Genomic DNA, 17,503 nt, shown 5'->3' with positions numbered 1-17,503 from the left:
ATAAAGATGAAACAGCCTTGCTCCTCACTATTATGCAACAGGAGCAAGGGCTAAAATTGCCTTTGACAGATGGGTGTCTCTGAAAAAACAACAACAGTGTAAATCTCACGGTGTTATAGTGATCATATGTTTAAAACATCCATTTAGAAAGTGGTCAAGAATTTGGATGAAAAAAAGCCTATAGTCATTATATGACTACCTTATATTATTTTAGTTAGAGCAAAAAAAATCATCACTTTTCTTGTCTAAATCCCATTTTTAAGTCTCATTTAAAGGCTGTGGTTTTCATAAACAATTGTCTAAAATGTTTCCTAACTGAAGCTGTTACCACAATGCAGATAAATTGGAAAACAAGATCTACAATATAAAGAAGTGTGGTAAAAAGTAATATTGAGGGTGCAGAAAGGGGGGGGGTTGTTGGTCAAAGGATACAAACTCAGACCTAGAAGATGACTAAAATCTGGGGATCTAATGTGCAGCATGGTGATAATAATTAACAAAACTGTATACTTGAAAGTTGTTAAGATAATAGATGTAAAATGTTGTCACCATACACACAAAAATGGTAATTATGTTAGGGGATGAAAATGTAAACTAACCTTATTGTCCTAAATCATTTGTGATATCTACCTGTATCTAATCATCACATTGCATACTTTATATTTATGATGTTATATGTCAATCATATCTCAGTAAAGCTGGCAAAAACCTAGCATATATATATATATATATAAATTTTAAGAAAGACATCTTCTAAAATAAACTATTTTCAAGTCTAAAAAAGAAGTAATATTGAATAATGTTCAATTTTTAGGTTGCCTAAAATGCTTTGCACAACTGAAATTCTGGAATTAGTTCCAGAGTGTCTAATTAAATAACTATATCTTCCACAATGTTTCCCATGGTCCCATCTTTTCTAATTCACTCCTACTGAGATCATTGCATATGCTTTCAAGGGCATTTCCTACCTCTGGTGTTTGCCTGCCTCAGTTGCAATGACGTGCACAGCCACATTAATCCTTGGGTAACTCGAAACCTTTAATAGTCCTCACTAACAATCAACTGAATTACTAAATTCTAATCTAGGCATTTTTTTTCCACAGCTCATTTTATTATTTTCTTCCAACTTGTCTTTCAAGCTTCCCCACCCTGCATTTTTAAAATATATTTTTATTGATTTCAGAGAGGAAAGGAGAGGGAGAGAGATAGAAACATCAATGATGAGAGACATTGACTGGCTGCCTCCTGAATGTCCTCCACTGGGGACTGAGCCTGAAACCCAGGTATGTGCCCTTGACTGGAATTGAACCTGGGACCCTTCAGTCCACAGGCCAATGCTCTGTCCACTGAGCCAAACCAGCTAGGGCCCCACCCCACATTTTTATATGTTCACTTCAGCCCAGGTAGATTTATTAGATGGTTCCTTGAAGTATTCTATTCATTTTCTCCCTTATTGGCATCATTTGCACTGCATGCCCAAATGATATTTTTGCTAGCTTCCCCTGAGAGAGAGCAGAGCAAGGTGGATTGTAGCCAGACCATTTGGTTTGAAATCCGTTTTGATGCAGGTTACCTGGATGATGTGGGCTCGCTACTCAATCTCTCCCTGAATGTAACCTTTTGTAACTAAGAAAGTAATAGTAATTAACTCATAGAGGTGCCAATAGGATAAATTAAGTATAGGCCTGTTAAGGACTTAGGCAAGTGCCTGCCATGTGTTAAATGCTACGTTGTTGTAGCTTAGACAGTCTGAGCACCTCTATTGAAATGGAACTCAAGAATACTAGCTCTGCTGCTTGCTGGCTAGGTGACTTTGGGCATACTACTTAACCTCTTTATACCTCAGTCTCTTCACATGTAAAATGAGACTAATATATATATATATATATATATATGTATATGTATATACATATGTATATATATATATATATATGTATATGTATATATGTATATATGTATATATAAAAGCCTACGTGTCCATCCGACCGTCCAACTGGTAGCTATGACACACACTAACCACCAAGGGGCAGACGCTCAACACAGGAGCTGCCATGACATGCACTGGCGGGCACCATGGACCTGGTGCCGACAAACCAACACTTGCCTTCCCCCAAGTGGGACACAGGCCCTGCCACCACCCTGTAGTGACACCCCACCAAATCGCAGGCAACGCTGCCAAGACTTCATGGTACAAAATGCGACCCACAACTCAGCCCAGCCCAGAAATAGTGGCTGTGGGTGCTGGGTAATGACATCACGTAGCAACGCCTTGGCTTCTTCTCCCTAGCAACTAGCCTCCTTAGAGTTTCTTCAGCCCAGGACCACAACTTGCTTTACAGCCAGGTGCAAACATTTTACACTGTAACCAAATGTTTGTGAAGCGTTTTCCCATGCCTCATCTCATTTGATCCCCACAGAAGTCCAGATAGATAGGAGACTTGGTAGAATCCTATTTTCTTTTCATTAGCCGGAAAATGGAGATTTAGAAATTTTAGAAACTTGACCAGACTGAAAAGAAGAAATGGTGGAACTTAAAAAATGACTTCAGTTTTCTCACTGTGCAGAATATAGTCAAACACTGCTACAGTTAAATATTTTACCCTTTGTTCTCCCTACATAATCTATAATAATAATCTGCTTCATTTTGATATTTACTATTGTGTTACTGACAACTGAAAGAGAAGTTGGGGTACTTCACTAGGCTGGAAAAAGTTTAGCTAAATCAGAAAGCAGGTATAATTAAACAAGTTTATTCTATACATATATATTAAAGGCTAAGTTGACTTGCGCATGCATAATACATATTAAGGTTGCTGGTGTCAATCACACGCGTGTTTCGATCTGTCATTGTCGATCGTGAATTTGGTTGACACTTCTATTATAGAGAAAGGGCAAATAGTGATATTAAAATATTTCTTCTAATTAATTTCCTTTCAATGTTCATGAATCTGTGCACCGGGACACTAGTATCACCATAATAGTTGTAAAAATTAAACACTAAAGGTAAAGAACTTTGCATAATGTCCAGCTTATAATATGTACTGAATTATATCCGTTGCTTCTATTCTCAGTATCATTATTATTATCACCATTGTTGGATTCTTTGGCTACTTTTAATATTCTAGATTTCCAAAGAACTTCAGGGTGCATCTAACTGCTTCAGTCTGACTACTATAAATATCAAGATTACTGGTTGCTTTCCCCCTAAGGTTCTATATGTGCACAATATCAAATAGATAGCAGTGGAACTAATCAGTTTTTCAAACTTTCCGAGTGGAAGCAAAGCAAATGAAAAGTTTTACAGACATGTTTAGTTCAGTAGGATTCCCAGCAGGTGTCATAACTATTTTATACCCAGTCTGTGAGGTAGGTCAGGAAAACATCAGCATTTATCTAAAAATAAAGTTTTCAGCCCACCCTCACAAATTATACTCTGCACTGACCTTGTGAGCTTTTTTTTTTTTTTTTTAATCTAGGTGAGCTACCTGTTGCCCCTTTAAAGCCAGGAAATTTTCCTTTTACATGTGTGAATCTAACAAGCTGTTAATTTTGAGGACAGACCTGTCTGTCTCTGCTATCAGACAGGTTACCAGTACTTTTATCTAATTTTTTGATCCCCAAATTCCTTAATGGGAAACAAGGATTATGTAACTTACCCATTATTATCATTATGAGATTATGTATGTTAAAGCCCTAACATACAATGAACATCTATTAAAGGTGACCACCTTTTTGTAATCTCTTATTGTTTCTTCCTGTGAAATTAGCATAATATAGAATGGGCATTCAAGTAAATGTCAAGTTGAATTGAATCAAATAGCATAATATATTTTAACATACTAAGAATTATAAAGTTGCTGCTAACTTTATTGATATATAAATTTAGGATTTTTTTTCTCTTGCTTGATCATTCATTTTATGTTTATTCTTGGTCAACTCTCATTTGAAAATGAAACACAGTTAACTATGTAAGCTCATAAAACTAAAGTAATTATCTTCATCACCTCATAATATTATGTATTAAAATTAAGAAGTTGGGATTTTATAGTCTGGGCAACAGGGAGAGATTGATAATATTAGGAAAACTAATCATAATTTAGCATTTGCATCAAGGCAAAGAAAGAAGCTAAAGGTGACTTTTGGATGTTTAAGGTTCAACTAAACAGAAATAGACAAATCAGGAGGAATCCTAACTTGGAAGACTTTGATGGCTGGTATAGGTGCATGGGAGTAAGAAAAGATATACTGTTTAAATAAAAGGTCCACAAAAAATTGGAAACTCGCAAACAATATGTCAACCACAGAGTCAAGGTTTAAGACAGTTTTGGAGATGAAAGTTGAAAATGGGGTGTTAGGGTAGCCTTGCAAAGAGTTTAGAATAGAAAAAAAGGGGAATATAGCTGGATAAATCTTGTTAGTTTGGGAAGAAATTTTCATGGAGATTATTTTCTGGGAGGAAGGGAATTTGGTAGATTTATTTTGGATGACAGTAGGTGTTTAAGTTACATATGAAAACTACCTGTTGTCTAAATTTTAAGAGTATATTTTCTTACGTAAAAGAAAATCTTAAATGAGACAGATATGAAGTAAAAATATTTTTGTTTCACTGTATTTAGACTGTTATATGTATAATTCTGTTCTACATATAATGCATTGCTTAAAATGCTTTAACTTATATTTGGAATGTACAACCAAAAAGATATGTTTGTTGAAAATCTGGCTTCAAAGATAGAAGATGTCAGTTCCTACTTAGTAAATATTCTTTTACCTACTAAATCTCCAAAAAAACCTCTTGAAACCTTTTCCTACATCCAGATTGTGCTAGCTACATTAAAGTAAACTATATTCCCGTTTATATTTTGCTTTTGGCAATTACTTGTTTCTTTAATAAGAGTGTAACTAAAAAAAAAGTGTGTGTGTGTGTGTGTGTGTGTGTGAGTGCACGCGCCCCCAAGCCTTTAGACTTCTTATGAGAGAAGACACCATAACAAGAGAAATTTGGATCCCATGGACCTCACTGCCAGATCTGCTGAAGGTGAAGGCTCAAACATTTTTCTATGTCATCCTCTTTGTCTACTTCCTGTAAATTTTAGAAAAGCTGAAACTCAGTTCAACATGGTGCCAAATGGTTAGTCTAGTTACTTGGAAAACACATGAGTGAATACATTTGTACTCTCCCCCCTCTCTTTTAATAGCCATTTTAAAAAGCATTGTAGGGAATATCAGAAGACCTGTGAGTGGCATTACCAGCTGTGTGACTTAGGTTTAGTCTTCATTCTCTGAATCTTAATTTCTTTAACATTAAAATAATGTTAAGTCCTTTATAACATCCCAAAGTGCTTTATGGTGTTTTGCATTCAAGGTACTCTATATAAATGATGAAGTGTCATAGGTGAGGTACACTAGATTATATTCAACTCTCTCTACAGATGTGGGGCACATTGGGAAACCAGGAAATAGACTGTGATGAATTTCAGCATGACAGGCAGTACTGGGAATTCTGAAGTCACAAGTGCCATCAGCTGTAAAAGAGGTTTTGGTGCAGGGCAACCATCTGTCATGGACAACTGCCCAATAGCTTGGCTAAGGAATCTTCCTAATCGCTAAGCTTGGTTGATCTGTCTATTTGTGAAAATCTCTTATACTGTATTTCTACTAGAATTCACCAGTATGGAAGTGGCACAACATTTCACGGCCAGAATGGCTCAGGCCCCAACCAGTCAGATCTGAGGTCTGGTCAAGCAGAATGGTTACCAACTGGTGCCCTGTTCTGGTGCAGACCAGCTGAATAGATCAGTGGTGGGTAGCAGTTACCATTCTGGCTGGTTTACTATTTACTATTCTGCAAAGGCATAAATTCAAGCTGTATTATTTAATAAAAAATATTGCAGTATCATTGATCACCAGAAACTACAACATGGGCTGAAATTATAGCAAAGGGCATTGGCTTTTATTTTCAAGTAGTCACATCTAGTGCTGCAGCAGCAGGGAAGAACAGCAAGAACAGCAAAAGCAAAACCTCTCTCACTCTCTATGTTACACAACCCCATGATTCATATTTTGTGAGTTTGTCATTTTAATTTTTTTCTTATACCAAGAACAGAAAAAAAAAGAAAAGATCTCAGGATTTCATAGAGGTAGAGAAGAAGCAAGAAAAGACCACCTGAGAATAACAAATTGGTCACCTCCAGCATCCTAACCCATCTACCCAGCACGCACACCAGCTGCATCTGCAGCTATCCAATTCTGCTAGTATCCATAATGGTGCAAAACAGGGAGCAACTCACTTTACAAGAATGTGTATAAGTCAGAGGTTCTGCAGAAGAATGAATGTAAAAACATGAAGGAATGTGAAGAAATCAAAAGCCAGCTTTTGGTATATTCTTTAGTTTGCCTCTAAGAAATACAAGGCAGAGTGGGTTAAATAGGGGTGATTCCTGTGTCCCTCCACTGCCAAATCCTATATAATAAAACTCTAATGTGCAAATCTACCAAACGGCAGAACGACCGGTCACTATGATGTGCACTGACCACCAGGGGGCAGAGACTCAATACAGGAGCGGCCCCCTGATAGTAAATGCACTCCCATAGGGGAAGCGCCACTCAGCCAGAAGCCAGGCTCAGGGCTGGCAAGCACAGCGGTGGTGGTGGGAGCCTCTCCCGCCTCTGAGGCAGCACTAAGGACCCCTTGAGGGATGTCCACCTTCCGGCTTAGGCCCCAGGGAGCAGGCCTAAGCCAGGAGGCGGACATCCCCCACAGGGCCCCAGACTGCGAGAAAGTGCAGGCTGGGTTGAGGGACCCTCCCCACTCCAGTTCATGAATGTCATGCACCAGGCCTCTAGTTGAGTAATAATATGGTTTCATATAAAGGGAAAGTACAGTTTTCCGTCCTCAATTATAGGGAGAAATTGTCTTAATTCAAATATTGAGATGATTAAAAAACTACTGCAAAGAACATTTGTAACTGTAACTTCCTAGGAAAAAGCTTTAGCTCATATGATATCACAAAAAAAAAACACACACAAAAAAAGCAAAAAACACAAAGATCTGTGGCTGATGGAAAGAGTTAGTAGCCATTGTTTTCTACTGAGTGAGGAATCCATAATGGAAGAGGTCCAACATGTAGATAAGAACTCAATCCTACTTCACCATTCCTACTTGGTTGTCTGCAAAAGCCACTGACAATCTAACTAGCGAGGTGAGTTGTATTTAAGTTTTCCTTCCAGAAAATTATAAGGGTGGAGTTGATAAAAACATGAAGAATAATGGTTTTCAAACAACAAAATAAAAATAAAAAATAAATTTTAGGATTCCTGGGTATGACTTGTCACCCTGTACAGGGTCTTAATTTTTCAGTTGGGATACATTCATTAAAATCAGTTAACTCAGATGTAAAGTCTTAATTTGTACCCAGCAAAGCTTTGTAAGAACATTCTTGTAAAAATAAAGGCCCAACTCACTTTCATTACTAATCCTTAGGCCACGTGTATGAACAACAGATAAAAGATAATATAACCTAAAATATACTTATAACGTTAACAATGAAAGAATGGTGGAGTTCCCTAAAGCTGAGGTAGCTATTTTTGGCATTTTTGCCACCACTCTCCTCCCCATGTCTGCAGCAGATGCTGCAAAAGCATCATGACATTCTTCTCCCCAGCTGCTCCTGGAGGAACTCTAAAATACTTTATAACATTTTCCATCAGCTAACAGTCATCTCCAAAAGGTACAGAGAGGAAACCAATTTTCATCCTGTAAGTGTTACAAAAGACATTAGTCATCACGTAATTATAAGACACAGGTTTGGCTACAATCCTGAGTGCTGTGGCCAATAAAAGAATCTGCATCTGTTCTAAGATAACTAAAATATCTAAGACATAATGGAAGAAGAGGATGTTTTATTTAAGCTTCAACTTCAGAAGAAAAGGCACACAATATTAAAAGATAGCATCTTATATTTGGGGGGCAATCATTTAATATTTTAATAGCATTTAAATACCACTATCAGCCCGAGCCGGTTTTGCTCAGTGGATAGAGCTCCGCCAGCGGACTGAAAGGTCCCGGGTTCGATTCCAGGCAAAGGCACATGCCTGCGTTGTGGCCTCGGTCCCCAGTGGGGGTGTGTGCAGGAGGCAGCTAATCGATGAATCTCTCTTATCATCGATGTTTCTATATCTCTCTCCCTCTCCCTTCTTGTCTGAAATCAATAAAAATAGATTTAAAAAAATAAATACTACCGTCATTCTATGGAGAGTTGGACCACAGTAGTATTATGCCCATTCTATCATTTAAAAAAAAATTCACTAACCTCACATGTTTTGGTTATTTCAGATATTAGTTACATTACAAAACACAAAACCTTACGATACATTCTGGTAAATTACTATCTACTGAGAGGAGAGGAGAGCATGAAACAAACAAAAATGTATAATGCATTACAAATATCCAATCTTGAAACTATAATAAAAGTTTCCCTTTGTAGGGGGAAGGCTCTTGGCTATTACACAGAAAACCATGACATGTGGCTCCCCAAATGCATTACAGATCAGGCTCATAATCCTTCCTTCCACAAAAATGGCACAAGAATTGATTTCAATTATCATTAAATACTTACTTCCCTCTCCTGTCCAAAAAAAATGTTCCAAACACATGAAATTGAAGGTTGGCAGCCTGAACTCATTTATGGAATTTTAAGGACTATTGATTTACCAGTGAATTTTTCTAGTTTTCTCATTGCTACTGGAAGGATGCCTCAGAGTCAGAATTAGATGGTAAGATGGGCTGGAATGCCAATAGGCTTACTTAAGACTGATGGAGAGAAAAGCTCCTCAAAACTTTGTCAAAATGAGTGTTATAAATTAGGTTAACATGATTGATTATACTTGGCCAAAATATCTTATATAGCATTGAATTCATGTCTCTTCTTGCTTTGTTGTGCCCCATACAACTCTTTAATATCGGAGTATTAATCATTGGAGAAAATATGAGGTAATTTAAAAATAAATTGGATCTATGTCTTTGGAAACTAGAAATTATTTTTACACCTCAGGGGTTTTTGTTATTGTTTTATTTTTTTCATGCTACACCAACATATAAACAATAAGAGAGCATTCAAGCAAATATTTATATTGTCAATATATTGTCAATTTATGTCAGGGTGTGAAATTCTGATGGAACTTGCAGATGCTATGTGCCTTTATCTGCACATTTAATTTTTCCATTCAACATTTGTTAAAAATACAGCATCAACTTACTTATTAACCGTGCCAACCTGGTTACAGCTAAGCACAGCAGTGCAGACAGACTTTCAGTACTAGAAAGAAACTAAGGTTACATAGTCAATATTTTCTTTAAACAATACCCACCCCCTCCTCCAGGCTCCATATATACTTCCCTATAAACATTGACATTGTTTTTTTCCTAGGAGACGGGATGGCAGATCCACAGTTTGTGGATCCTGAAGATTATGCAAGTATGCATTCTATTAGAAAAAGTTTACAAAATTATGAATACAAATTAAGCATGAAAGTGAATATATTGCAAAATTTAAAAAGATGAAATCTTACAAAATTCTGAAAGTAATATAGTTTTTTTTATTAACTAACTACTTGATATACCCCTATACTATTTTTCCACATTTTGGAACAATTATTTTTTGATAACTTTCTAAAATTACAATATTTTCTAAAGTGAGGACAGAAAATTCAAGTTCTTTTTTTTAAATATATATTTTTTTGATTTCAGAGCGGAAGGGAGAAGGAGAGAGAGAGAGAGATAGAAACATCAATGATGAGAGAACCCTTGATCGGCTGCCTCCTGCACGTCCCCTACTGGGGATCGAGCCCGCAACCAGAGCATGTGTCCTTGACTGGAATCAAACCTGGGACCCTTTGGTTCATAGGCCGATGCTCTATCCATTGAGCCAAACCGGCCAGGGCGAAAATTCAAGATTTTTCCCCCCTCTAGAATGATTGATAGAAAAGTTTGGTATTTTTTTATAAATTTTTTTAAAAGCTTCAGTTTCACAAGTTATTAATTGGTATGTTATAGACTATTAGGATTATTGTCAAAATCAGGTAAAATTCTATCAAGTTTTTTCATAGTTGAGCTGAACGATATGGAAGAGGTTTACGCAGAACAAATTCTCGCCCAATACAGTTCAAAACTTGTTTCTCCATCACTAAATAAACACAACTTCCTGCATCAGTGTTGCAGTTAAGCATCAAATAGTCTGACCTTGGTCCATGAAAACAAACTTGTATCCATGAATACTAGCAACTGTATCCCTGGAATCATTTCTATAACAGAGTGTTAGGAACACCTAATTTATGCAAATAAAAATATTCCACTAAATGCAAACTAAGTGAATCTCCAACACAAACTTCAGTTAGCACAATCTCACAAATAGTCTTGCCCACTCTAACCCCACCTGACCCAAGGGGAAGTGTGACTGCTGGGGAAATGATCTCAACTGAAGGTAGGTAAAATACCTTACTTTGCAAGTAGAGACATGATCCTCTGAGCACACTCATGAGGCCCCTCTGAGTCTTGGAAAGGAGATTCTTTTGCTTCCAGGTCAGTCCTTTACTGCCCACCCCTTCCCACCACAGCCCTGCCTTCTGTCTCCCCACTCTCATATACTAACACATTTGAATTGATTTTTATTTTCCCCCACATCCACTTGTCATTAAACCCTTTTGTTTCCATCTTCAGTATTATCCTTCACCTTGATATTTTCAATCCATTCCAATGCTCAGGGCCAAGGCCACATCTCAGGAAGTCTCATTCTTGTTCATCCCCTAAATCTTTTATCCCTTCTTCACTCTAGTCTCCAGTTCACCCTAAACAATTGATAATTATAAATTTCCCTAAAACCTTAGTTTACCCTCCGCTCAAGAACCTTCAGGTGACCTTTTATTGCAATAAGAGAAGTTATAATGTCAGCATTTGAGGTCCCCTGTAACTCTATTATTACTCCTACTGCTATTTTAAATGAACTCTGTCTCCCAAATAGTCCTCCCAGATTCTTTAGATTTGCTTTGAACGGTCCTTTTTCTTGCCTTTTCCATTATTATTATTATTATTATTATTATTATCATCATTATTATTTTGTGCATGGAACTTCCTGCCTCTTCTATTTCTCAGAGTTATACTTATTCATCTTAGTTTTCTATTATTCTTTTCATTACCCCCTTAGAGGTTTTTTCAAAACACCCATAGCCATAGTGATAATTCCCTTTAGAAGCAGATATATAAGGTGTAGCAAAAGTAGGCTTACAGTTGTGAGTATGTAAAAGTTTATTCTTGTATTATTATTTATTAATGATTGTATTATTTTCCCTACCAACAACTGTAAACCTAATTTTACCCAACCCTGTAGTCTCTCTTTGGCACTTAATATATGCTATGTTATACTTTCATTCATTTACTATTTTTATAAAATATGTATTTGTATGTATAGTGAATATATATATATATTCACTATATATATATATATATATATATATATATATATATATATATAACATCTTTCTAACAATATCATAAGTAGGTTCAATTCAATGGCTATTACCAAGCACTTAGAACTACAAAGATGACATACATTTAAGGAATGCTTTCTGCGTTTAGGATGTTTAATCTTGTAAGTGGGAGGCGATAACAAAAATTACTTCTAATAGAGGGTAGAGTAAGATAAGAGCCCTACACAGCAATTACACATTGTATGTTGAAAGTTAGACTAACCTTAGTCTCTCCCACTAGATGGCATGCTTTTGAGAGTAGAGACAGCGTCTCGTTAGGTCTCTTTAGCCACAGTTTTCATGTTTCCAGTGCTTAGTTTCTGCAGGAATTGAGCTGTCCATGGTTGGAGGTGTTCATGTTGGGGCTGGGATATGTCCTACATATCACTAAGGGGATTCAAACACTGACCTGTGGTCTGGATCAAGTATGGAGGACACAGACCTATGGGTACATGTTGGGTCTCCGTGAGACAAGACTGTAGAATACTTTGATGTGACAGACACAGAAGCTTTGGAAGCAGAAAACTGGATGCCATCCTCAATTTCAAGGCTCAGTTTGCCATCTACTAGATAGTCCATGATATCATGAAACCTAGTGAATTAATATCCAGTGACCAGAACCTAGTAAGTATTCAAAAGATGAAGTTTTAGTTGACTCTGGCTGAACATGTTATCCATTGTAGAGCTAGTCAGCTTCATATTTTGTTGTGTGGGTATGTTTTTTTGAAATGTACTTTTCAATTCCCTAAATCTACTTCAATTGTGGTGATGAACCTGTAAAATGTAAAGGAACTCTTCTTAGCAGAAGGTCAATGAAAAGAAGCTTTAAAATACTTCAAGTCTGGATTAGGATGTGTATCAAACTAAAATCCCCATCTTTTTAAAGACTGAAGCTAACACTAATGATGGTTGTAAACAGCAATCTCACAGTAAACTGTTTCTTGTCAGGCAAGCTGCAAGGAATGGATTTGATCACCCATATACATTCTATGTGGTCAGAAGCTTAATGTTCAGACTCAGCAGGGGAGCAGGAAAAGTAAGAAGAGTGAATTGGCTTGTGGTGTCATCTATAATAAAGGGAAACCTTTTCTAAGAAATTTTATTTGAAAGTTAAGAACTCCTAGAGATTTTCACCACCAACTCAGCATGGTGCTATTATTTTGTTATCAAGACACTTAAACTTTGTTTTTCCTACCCTTACAGAGAGATCAATAGTTTAAAATTAGAGCAGAGTAGAGGCTCTTGAGTGTTAATCAGGGCTTGGTACTGAGACTTCTGAGGTTGCTGTAAGCAGCTTACTAGCCATGCATTAAACGTTGTATGTACTCATTGAATGGTTTATAGAAAAATAATTAAAATATAACATATGACAGGTTTTAAAAATATAGCAAAAAAGAGTTTTTACAAACCAGTTATCTACTTTTTCCTGTTATCAACAGTACATTATCATAGATTTATTTTGGGATATCTGCCAAATTCCTAATATTTTCTCCTCTGGAAAATAGTATCCCTCCATGTTAGCCTTGGCGTTAGGTCCCCAATGACCATGCTTATATTTTGTGAACGTCACCCTTCTTCTCCCCTCTTCACTGGTGACTGATGAGTGGTAGATTCCAGGCATAATTTCCAGAAACTCCCGCCCTATTGTCACAGTTGATTCACTGGTGTGAGACACCTGGCATTAGATTCTGCCACCTGGGGATCTAAATTAGACTGAGGGACAGCCAGCCTGTCAGTATCTGTCGGTGACGAGAACTAAATGTAAGCTTTCCGAAAGCAGATATTTGGTCTTTGTTCACGACTACATCTCCAGGACCTTCAGAACAGTGCCTGAAATAAGATACGGGCTTAGAAATGATTGAGTGAATGAAGGCAAGGGAATAGATACTTTAAAATCTAAGCTAAAAAAATCAGATTATATGACTTTACATCATTTCTTTAAGAACCACCCTCCTCCTAGATTTCTCCTTTCAGAATATAACCTTTTCCATCCACGTTTCTACAAACTCTTGATGTTTTTGTAGCTTACTCTTATTTGCTTTGTCTTCTAATGATTTCCTCACTGTAAACTGGAATGCATGTGAAGGCTACAATGTTTTTCCAATCTTGTTCTCTTTCATGGTGCCCTGTGTATGCCCTGAAAATTATCTGATTAATAACACTGTTGACCACTAGGAAACAGCTTTTCTCTCTTTTAATTTTTGAAATAAAGACATAACTGTTGAAGCCTCTATTTAGAAGGGGAAAATACCATGGTGGCAATGTGCATAAAGATGGGAGAGTGGAAAAGATTCTTCAGAGATTAAAAACGGTCCCATCATGCCCTTTGTGGATTTTAATTCATTCATTTAGCAAGTACTCATTTCGTACATCTTATGTCTCAGGGAAGAGAGGGCAGAACCAAGAGTCAGCTCTGTTTTTCCTGGCCTGAGGGCTGATTTTAGGGTAGAATATGCTTTTTGCTTCTGATTTTGAAATTTCAAGATTGTCTAAAATGTTAAATACTGAGACCTGATGTTATATAAAAGATACTTTAGATCGGGGGTGGGAAACATCCAGCCCTGGGTCTGCATCAGGCCTGAGAAATCATATGGTCTGGCCATGCCGAGGCATTTGGGGTGAGTTAATTAAATGTTGGATCAAATATAGAAGGCTAATTTTTTTTTTTATTCTTGTTCATTAATCCTTGCCCAAGAATATTTTTCCATTGATTTTTAGAGAGAGTGGAAAGGAGGGGAAGAGACAGAGAGAGAGAGAACTATCAATATGAGAGAGACACATCAATTGGTTGCCTTCTACAAATCCTGACCAGGGCTGGGAATTAAGCCCGCAACCAAGGTACCAGTTCTTGACCAGAATCAAACCCAGGACCCTTCAGTCCACAGTCCAACGCTCTATCCACTGAGCGAAACTGGCGAGGGCGTAACACGCTAATTTTTAAGTTGGTAATTTTGTATGGCCCGAGAATGATGTTATAAATATCCAAATGGCCCTTGGCAGAAAAAAAGTTCCCCACCCTTGCTTTAGATGAACACATTTCCCTTTTTCCAGTAGAAATGGATTTATAACAATAATTTTTCATCACTCCTGCAGATACTAGTCAGTGTTTCCTATTTAAGGAGTAACATTATTCCTAATAATTAATATACTCTAAGCATTGGTATATTCTTATTAATGCCTATCAACCATGTTCACTTGAGTGTAGGATTAAGTTTTGCTTGGTTATTAACGAATCCATAGAAAATTTGTTTTGAGTATCCAGAATGTGACAGTAAGTGTCCTTGAAGAGTTTATATTTAATAAGTCATCATTTACAGAGGACATTTAAGAGGACAGTGTGTCTGTGGGTGGTTGAATGAAACAGACACCTAGATTAGGAAATGAGAACACTGAAGAGGTTAATGGCAAAATGAATCTGTTTCACCGAATTATGATCTGGCTTGCATCAATTCAATTTAACATTTACAATGGACTTATTTTAATCACAGGAGTGAATAGGAAATTGTTTTAAAATTTTCACTATCAGGTAGGGGTAGTGGATACAGGACTAGAATAAAATGTGACCCAGGGAATACTAGCAGCCTACTTGAAAGGTCAAAGGGTGTATCAAGGATACAGTGGATGGGAAGGGAGGGAGATGTTTATAGATGCCGCGTTTCTTTTGTTCATTCTACATTTTTTAAAATTCTTCATATCTGCCAATCCCGTATCTTTCATATAGTGAAAGAGAAAGTAAGGATATTTAAATGAAAGAATAGTCGCATGGTTATACATTATTACCAAAGTTTATAATATAATCACATTATACTCATCAAATATTGCTGAGCGTTTTATGCTGACCTTCATCATATCCCAGGAGAACCATCTGAATATATGACGATTCACATTATGTCCACAATTATTTCCATTTGGAAGTTGATGGAGTCTTATAGAGATACGAAAACCTCAGGATAGTTTGATTCTTAAAATGTAAGCTATTTAACTGGTACTAACAACAGTCACGGCACCTTGTAAAATGAAAGCCTGTCTCAAAATGCTACCGTTTACGTGCACTGTTTAAATTCTGTTGCAAATGACATTCACTTTCTGCAACGAACATCATCTGCTATATTCATAGTATATAAGTCTTTGAGGCTTAGCTTGTTAATTAATTAAAATCTTCCTAACAACCGACTTGCCGAGGGTACTTACATATTCTTCATACGCCTCGTGGGCTGGAGGAGGGGGTGCCCGGTATCCTGGCACTGTTGGTGTCCCCCGAGCTCGTGGGGTAGGGACACCTCTGGCTACAGGGGGCACTGGAAGAGCTCCACGGGTCACAGTGGTCCCTCGAGGAGTGAGAACACCTCGTCCAGGTGGTAAGGGAGGAGGAATGGCACCCCCACGACTCCTAGGGAAAACAGGACATGTTCAGATGGGAAACACGTGATGAGAGAAAGGGACTAACACAGATAAAGTGCTCCTTTCATAGCCTCCACACAAGGGGAAGAAACCACATTTATCACCACAGGCGTGTGTGTGTGTGCGTGTGTGTGTGTGTGTGTGTGTGTGTGTGTGTGTAATTGATTCTTCAGAATGTAACATACTTTGATCTTCACAGTAAATACTGGTAAATAAATTTTTTAAATACTGGTTATGACTTAGTTATGAAAACCATGTTAAATACTTTGATATTTTCTTTTCTAAAACTAAATAAACAAACAAAAACCAACCCATTCTCATTTTTTATTCCAAACTTACCACGAAGACCCAAATGAGAGCATTGTCTTATCTATGACTCACTGGGCCATGTAGGAAACTGAGCTGCTAAATGTCAATGCCCCCTCCATGCTGGAGCTTATCGACAGTGATGTGCAATGTTGTCATTTACCAAAAAAAAATCTGTCTGCACTTTAATACTTAATAAAAGGCGAAACTCTAACCATGGTGATATCATTCTGTTTATTATAGTAGCTCAAGCTCGAGGTCACTTGAAGTCACAGCTCATTGTCACTGATTTATTGTCATGCATGTAATCCCCTGAACTGGTAGAGCCCCTGATACAATTTATTTTCCTCTGGTAACTATGGTGCTAGTGAAATACATTAGGACTCTGCAATAAAAAATAAATAAATAGACTGAGTACTCTGTACTACAGTGCTTGACACAAAAGTAACTTGTACTAAAAGCCCTAGATCAAATGGATGCAGCCAATTTTTATGGTATTCCGAGGCCTTTGGAAAGGTGGAGTGCTTGTCTGAAGTCTTTGGGCAGAAGCATGGTTATTTCACTTTTTATTGTGTCTGAAAGGCTGGCTTGCAGAAAGCACTGCTTTCAGCAGGAACACTAAAGCTTTGGGAAAAATAATGATCATTGGGATGTCAACAATCACACGGTTTGGCTGCACCTACAGATGGGGAATGTAGGTTATGCTTTCTGCTATGAATAGCAGTCAGCTGGCTCTCTCTTGCTTGCAGAAAATGAGCTCTTACCAGTGAACAGTAAGAATGCTGGTAAAGCTTTTAAAAGTTTTAAATAGATTACAGAGTTGAGGAATAGAGGAATTATCAGAGAACTTATTGTGAGTCTAATGTATAGAAAAAGCACTCCTAGACCGGGGGAAGCTAAAATATAAAAGACCCAGAAGGCCAGGTGCCTGCTTTAAGCACAACAGAGCCCAGGAGGCAATGTTCTGCATTATCATGATAATGTAATACCATATTCTATATTATCATGGTAATATAAAAACACATTTATAAAGAAGCATGTAAAGACCAATATTACCTTCACTGGACCGAGCATCTATCTGTATGTTTCCTCATAAACAGGGTGAGCATATTTCAACGCTTGCTCAGTATAGTTCTGATTTACAGCTGTTGTGTCAGCTTGCTGTTCAGTTTAGCATTTTAACACTCTTAAAAGTGTCCATGTGGGGCTAGTAAATTATATGTCACCTACTTTAAACTACATTCATAAGCCCAGGGTATACCACTGAATAATCACA

At 37.3% G+C, this 17,503-nt stretch overlaps 1 protein-coding gene across 4 annotated transcripts in view; it reads right to left on the bottom strand.

The window, feature by feature from the left end:
• Positions 1–17,503, bottom strand: part of KHDRBS2 (KH RNA binding domain containing, signal transduction associated 2) — a 564,684-nt gene that overhangs the window by 214,059 nt on the left and 333,122 nt on the right. For all 4 annotated transcript variants that reach the window (XR_011471860.1, XR_011471859.1, XR_011471861.1 and 1 more), the window contains exon 6: positions 15,712–15,910. Coding sequence is in view for 1 of the 4 variants with exons in the window: in XM_070418330.1 (XP_070274431.1) it covers positions 15,712–15,910 (199 nt within the window). In the remaining 3 variants the exon portion in view is untranslated. The remainder of the gene's footprint in view (positions 1–15,711; positions 15,911–17,503) is intronic.

This window comes from Myotis yumanensis, unplaced genomic scaffold, assembly GCF_028538775.1.
Source record: "Myotis yumanensis isolate MYYU_CA2020_CCGP unplaced genomic scaffold, mMyoYum1.0.hap1 SCAF_6, whole genome shotgun sequence".
In the NCBI taxonomy this organism is placed as follows: Eukaryota; Metazoa; Chordata; class Mammalia; order Chiroptera; family Vespertilionidae; genus Myotis; species Myotis yumanensis.
This window is presented reverse-complemented; position numbering and strand designations above follow the sequence as displayed.